Source organism: Melanostigma gelatinosum, assembly GCF_949748355.1.
Source record: "Melanostigma gelatinosum genome assembly, chromosome: 2".
In the NCBI taxonomy this organism is placed as follows: Eukaryota; Metazoa; Chordata; class Actinopteri; order Perciformes; family Zoarcidae; genus Melanostigma; species Melanostigma gelatinosum.
Window position 1 is genome coordinate 20,469,554 of NC_136635.1, and position 6,997 is coordinate 20,476,550.

A 6,997-nucleotide genomic window follows, 5' to 3' on the forward strand; every position below is an offset into this window, starting at 1 on the left:
CTGTTGGGCCGGAGATCTTTTCTTGTGGATTGCCCGCGGTGTTCCCCGATCGCCACGGGTTCTCTGTACCTTTAAATAAGTCACACAGCATCTCAAGAGGTGTCTCATTAACCTGTGAGAGCGCTCTGGCAGATTAGTCACCCACCTGATGATGACGATTATGATGATGATGAACGTGAGAGTGAGAGATTTATCGGAATCCTCCAGGTGATCTGCGGGGAATGTGAATCATGCACCTTGGGGAGGACACACACACGTCAGGCATTTAGACGAAACCAGATGACACAGAGCGTCAACATGAAATTCTGCAGCCTGTCACTATGGCAACAGGAAGTCTCAGTGATAGTGCTCTCTCTCTCGCTCTCTCTCTCGCTCTCTCACACACACACAAACTCGCCCACTCATCGTCACACAATGAGCCTCGCAGAGTTCGACACAGCCATGAACAGCAGAGATGCTGTTGCTGCATCACCGCTCTGTGTCGATTTGTGTTTGATCGATACTGGCAAGGGTTTATCTTCTTTCACTTATTTTTCATTAAATTAATTCATAATTTAGTCTATAAAAAGTCAGAAAAGTGAAAATATCCACAGCTCTGCGAGGATGTACACACGTGAACCCAAGTGGTGCTTTAAGCGGAATGCTAAAGTCAGCATGCTCCCAACGTACCATGTTAACGATCCTAGTTCAGCATGTCGGCCTGCCGACACCTGCTGATTAGCACTGAACACAAAGTACAGCTGCAGCTCATGGGAATGTTATTAGTTTTGGAGATAAAAAGGACAGGACAGATTTAAAAACGTTGCCCTGCTGCTGGCCCAAGAGGAAATGTCAGCGCCAAAGTCATTAGGATGCGTCCTCTGGGGAACATGAATGTTTGTACAAAATTGAATGGCAATCCATCCAATAGTTGAGATATTGAAGTCTGGACCAAAGTGATGGAGCAACAGACATTGCCATCCCTAGGGCCAAGTCCTAAAAGTGACAACATCCAGAGCCTGCAGTAACATCTTTTTTTCGTTTTGTCCAAATTTAAATATCCCCTAAAGGCATTTACAGTTTTGTCCATAAAATGTCACGAAAATGCTGATCACAATTACCCATAGTGACGTTCTCACGTTGCTTCTTCTTTTTCAATAAACGGTCTTAAACCTAAAGATATTTAGTTTACTTTCATGTACGACGGAAACAGAAAATAATGTTTGGACTCTGTTTCAAAAGTAACTAAACGATTCATTTGATCATCAAAACAGTCGATTCATCGATTAACAAGAAAAGAATCGAGCGCGCAGTGTTTCAGCTCACAGGAGGAGAACGTGAGAAGCTTCTCAGAATGATGAAGCATTTTTCTTTTCACATTTAGACTTTTACATTTCAATGAATTAGTAGTGAAAATGAATAGTTGTCTGCAGTCCTACAACAGTTAATTTTCCATCAACTGATTGGTTGATCATTTCAGCCCTACATGGGTGCCGACTCTGCATATTAAGTCTTCCAGCCAGCTGATCTCTGAAGGGGAAAAAACAAAACAAGTTTCTTAGAAAGATCAACATCCAAGAGTCTGGCTGACAAAGAAAAGATGAATTGTTGGAAGGTTCCATTGGATCCATACTTCTCATTGTCAATCATTCAAACTGTTACAATAACAAAACAGGAGGGAGTGGGATTAAGTTGCCACAGCAACATGTCCCCTGATCCACCCCTGCAGCGCTGCGATGACGCTGGAGTTGAAGGTATTTTCCATCCCTCAAACAAGCTCATGTCTGTGTGTTGCTTTATTTGTTCTGATCTCTAAAACATGATCCGTGTCACTGACTGAATAAATCCCACTTCTTTTGCTGTGGTTATGTGCATCCGTTAGGATTACAGCTATATTTAGTGCTATGTAAATCAACATCAGAGACGAAGACGTGCGGTGGCGGAGCGTCTGTACTCGAGCCTCGATGGGACCCAGCTCTGGCGCCGTCGGTTCATTCCACCTCCTTCTCTGAGCTTCTCATCCAGGAAAAAATGCCTCCAGACTTTAATTGCAGCATATTAGTAAAGGCTCAGTGCCCTACACAGAACCCACAACACTGATTTGTGACTAAGTGGGGATTAGGTAAACCTCTCTCGCCAAAATGTGGCGCACTACTTTGAACTTCAAAAGAAGACACCAAACTCAGCGTTGTAATTAAACTAAATTTTAACAATTGTCAGTTCTATTTTACAATATTGAACAGGAGTCACAAAAGTGCACAAGAGGCATTGGTTTTAAAAGGAAGGATCACACTTTGTGTTCCAGGTTCAGGGGACAACAGTGGGGTTAAACAGAGAGAGATGTAAAATGTCCCTTCGTAGATCAAAACAGTGATGAAAAAATATATACACTTATAACATCATAGTATTACCCCGTAAATATGCCACCACAACATATGCCTTTGATTTCAAATGTACCATGTTTTCAGATGAACTTCCCCAAAAGCAGCTGCGACACCGTCCTGCAAACATATCCTCAGTAATTATAAAACCTCTGCATCCTGACAAGTTTTGTATATTTTGATATATTATCGTACATCTAAAGACATCACGTGAAGGTTGATTTACTTGGTATGTTCTAGAAACACGAGTTGCAGAGAGGCACCAAAATAAATAAATATGTAAAACAGAAACCAAGAATCTGCCAAACTAAATGTCATCAGTGAAGTACACTTTCACAGTATTCCCCCAACGAGTCCCCTCACCCAAAAATAACCACCACCATAACAAAAACGAGTGTGTAAGAAGCACATCAAAAGCCCGGGAGACATCTTTGTTCTACACATGGACAAAAATACTATTGCACACACACAAAGTCCTCTGAACACTACACGCATGGTAAAAGGGGGGCACCCGTTGTTATTTTGAGATGTTTCTGAAGGAAAGCTCCTAAAACAAGAGCGCGTTCCTTCTTCATGCAAAACAGAATCAAAAGGAGTGTTTACTGAAAACACCCACAAGAGAGTTGATGACTTCCTGCATTTTCTTCTCATCTCGTTGTATAAGTGGATGTTTGATGTTCATCAGATTTGCTGACAAAAATCATCGAGTTAATATTATGGTGATGGTCATCGCTTCTCCTCGCCAGGTAGGTGTACACTCACCTGGAGGCACTTTGTGTCACGGCCGCTTGTCCTGTATGTGCATAATGATCGAATGAGTACAAACTGTCTTCTGACACACCTGAGATAGACGAGAGGCAACAGCGAGCACAGTCTGTAGAAACATTTCATCTCTCATTCTCTGAGGGGGCCACAAGGATGAACACCAATTATTACGAGAGTGATGCTGATCAGCATCGTCTGTGCGTGTTCTTCATTTTAGCCCTTTTAAGTCCCCTCTTCTACTCTAAGCTGCCTGTGAATAAGTGCTGCAGCCTTCAAACAAAAAAAAAAAAAAAAAAGAAGACAGATGGACAGAATCTAAGAACCCATCACCAGCTTTTTAACAACAGAAACAGAAAAGTAAGCTCAAATTGTTACTCTTGATTTAGTTTCAGAAAGCCAGCGCACAAAAATGGAGCCATTTGGTGGAGCACGCTGGCCTTCCTCCAGCCAGTCCCTCCGAAAACATCTCTTTCTCACATGGTCGTGTTTATTAGAAGCCAAAGCTGATAGTGTCCGAGTGGCCATCACCTTGGGGGAGTAGGTGCCACATAGTTTCTGCCCTGAAGACACACTGTAGTGAATCCTTCGTACCTGACCTCTGACCCTTTCAGCTCAGTGCCACTTTACTCAGTTATCAACACCCAGCTTGGAGAGCCCCTGCCTGAACTCATGCAGCTCGTCTATCTTTCCATCCAGCAGATCCATGAACTTCTTCAGCTCGCCCTTCATGTTGCCCTGCTTTTGTTGACTGTCGTCTATGTCCAGCTGAAGACCCTCTACTCTCCCCTCCAGTTCCTTGTTCTTCGTCTCAGCAGTCTGTGGACGGATATTAAGGGAAAACAAAACAGTTACATTAGGGAGATCAAGTTCATGTCTTAAGAGGGATGTCAGATGGTATGATCTTTTGGGTGCATCTAAGCTGAGAAGCCAAACAAAAGACGGAGCTTTTTACAGCTACTATCACAAATGAGATGAAAGCAGTTCAACTCAGCATCTAGCTCCTTTGCATTGAGTGAAAGCAAGTCTTTCAGACTAGCAGGCGACACGGCTGACACATTAATGTCAAAGATACTTTTGAAGGGAGGGGTTTTGAATCGGAGTGCTAAATGGGTGTTGCGCCTGTATGACTGTCTCCTCTAGTGGACTCCTGAAACCTGATCTCCACGCGGGGTATCGTCTTTAAATAGAGAGGAGCCATGACCACGGAGGTAGAGTAGGAGGATTCATTTCTTTAAAAGAACTAAACTACAGAAAGAAAAGACATTTCAACAGTTTTGCTTCACCCATTACCTTTCATCTGAATGGACTGTGGCTACGTTTTCCATTTTGGGCCTCTGGGATAAATGGAGGTATTCGAGAAATCCCATTGTCTATGCGTCTGCTGAGTTTTGGTTGGTTGGCTAGATAAACTCCTGCTTCAGCCGATTCTGTTGTCACTGTCATTCATCCAGCTGGCTGTTGCAGAAACAAACCAAGCGGTCGAGCTTTGTGAAGCACAAGAACCTCAGGCATGCCACTGTTGGTTTTATTCTCCTCCCTGCCGCGGCTTGAAACATAACACATGCGTGACAGCTTGGATGATAAAATCCTGCTCTGAGTCAGTCAGAACAGGGATGAGCTGAGATGAGGTCATGTCAGGCTTGGCCCTGATTGGGCGTACGATCATTCAGCAAGCCTGGCACTTCTGGTTTCACAGAAAGTCTGATATTACTCAATGCGGAATCAGACTTGCCGAACAGGTGCTCTTTGTTACAAGGAAGACAGGATGTGATGGGAGTGAATCTTTATTGTTTTTGGCAACAGAAGATTCTCACACCCAACAACCCACACACCTACAGAGACGTTACCAGACTTGGTCATTAACGCTCTCAATCTACTTCAGCTGTTTTATAGTCAGAAAAACAGATTGTATCTGCACCGCTGGGAAACTAATAAGCCATGCTAGAGATGTAGTATCTCACAGATGAGGAAGAGGAACCCTTTTCAAAGAGGCAATAATCAACTGTGTTGTGCCAGGGATGGACCCGTGTTAATCGATTCATTAACCACAATGTGCGTCGGTAGACACGTGACGAGAATGTTGTGTCACCAGCCCTCAGGCAGAATGGTGAATAGGAACTCTCGTTCTCTACCTCCGTCTGAAAGCGCTGCTCACCCCTCAGAGCCTGCGTGCTACCTCGCTGTGACAGACATCATGTACTCGCACGTGCTGCGAGCTTTCATTTTCTGCTGTAAATCACAACTGAGAGAAAAGTGTTGGGGGATTCCTGGGTGCTTTGAACGCACCTGCAGTTTTGCAGTGATGCCCTCGCACTCCGCCATGAGCTGAGGGATTATCTCTGCCTGCTTCCTCAGGTTCTCCAACTCCTGGGGAAAAATAGATACAGAAACCGGTGAATCAAAAGCCAACAAAACATCAACAGCAGGTTGATTCTCTCTTAAGAACGTAATAGCTTATTTAACAAAAGAAGCCAAATGTTGAAGAAACTGTTCAATATTTTCGGGAGACTCATTTGCTTTCTTGCAGACTTTGATGAGAATATTGAGACCACTCTCGTATCAGTCTGTTGTGTTTCCAGTCTTTATGCTCAGCTCAATGTCTTCAGCTTCAGCGTACAGAGTGTGGTATCGATTTGCTCATCTAACTCTCAGCAAGAATAAAGGTAAATAGTTAACGTATAACTAATAAGTTTACTTTCCCAAAATGTCAAACCAATCATTGTAAAGTTGTGCAGCAGCTCCACAATAAACTTTGTCTCAATAAAATACTAAATTTATGTTATTATTTCAATCAATCTGATCAAAAGAGGAAGAAAGGAAGAATACAAGTCAGGCACTGGATGCCAGCTTTTTCGATACACGGTTCTTCAGACACATTTCAGGGGGACACAAACAAAGATGGTAGCGGTACAAAGCAGGTCAGGAACAACGGAAATCAAGGTAAAAGATCAGTGCTCTGTGCAAACAATGAGACTCCCTTCTGCAGGTCCATCGGTCACTGTTAGGAGCAATATGGCTGATACACAGGACTGTGGAAACACTGAAGCCCCCGAAGGACACGACTCTTTGCTCATAATCTTTCAAAAAAAAAAAAAAAATCAGCTCCAGCTCTTTGAACCACTTCCTTCCTGTTGTTGTGGAAGATATACAGCCCTCCAAGGAAAGATGTATATGTTCTATTGATACTCAGGCTGCCAGGCGCTGAACCAGAATATCCCAGACACGCTGTTTACTGCCGACATTATTTTTGCAACACTATTAAACTCCAACTAAAAGATTAATTGAGCAATTTATTCGACAATGAATGGAAAAATAGGACAATAAAATGTATCCGCAAATAATTAATCAATTAAGTCATTTTTCCCCCGAGGCAAAGATTCCACACATTTGATGCTTCAAGGAACTCAAATGTGAGAACTTCGTTTTAGTAAATTTGTAGAATCAGGAATGAAACAAGGCATTTGATGAAATCAATGAAATCAACCACGTTTCCTGGTATTTTGAATACAAAACGTATCATCACGAAATGATTCTGCAGATGAATCGATAATGAAAATGATTGTTAGTTGACGCCCCGATGAAGATGTCGCTTTGGGCTTCTGGAAATTGGGATGGACTCTTTCTTTCCCCCCTGTTTTTAAAATTTGATTGACACGAACATCATATCGATTTTCTGCTGCAGGGTCCAGGTTTATAACCTGCTGGTCTATGGGTCACTTTTTGAAAATATCTCAAAGAACTTTGCCAGATATCCATTACATACTTCAAAATATTTTGCTGTAGAAACAGAAATATTTAAACGCCTTATCAACTATTTTCCTGATACAGTAACTGAATTAGTTTCGAACGTCTTTCCCTCTGCTACGCATCTG

At 42.6% G+C, this 6,997-nt stretch overlaps 1 protein-coding gene across 1 annotated transcript in view; it reads right to left on the reverse strand.

Annotated features, from left to right (window-relative positions):
- Positions 1-2,166: 2,166 nt before the first annotated feature.
- The window catches only part of homer2 (homer scaffold protein 2), a 26,421-nt gene continuing 21,590 nt past the window's right edge, over positions 2,167-6,997 (reverse strand). Inside the window, exons 8-9 of the mRNA XM_079294468.1 lie at positions 5,412-5,492; positions 2,167-3,941 (exon numbers count right to left, since the gene is read on the reverse strand). Of these exons, the coding sequence (XP_079150594.1) occupies positions 3,753-3,941; positions 5,412-5,492 (270 nt within the window). The 3' untranslated portion in view covers positions 2,167-3,752. The remainder of the gene's footprint in view (positions 3,942-5,411; positions 5,493-6,997) is intronic.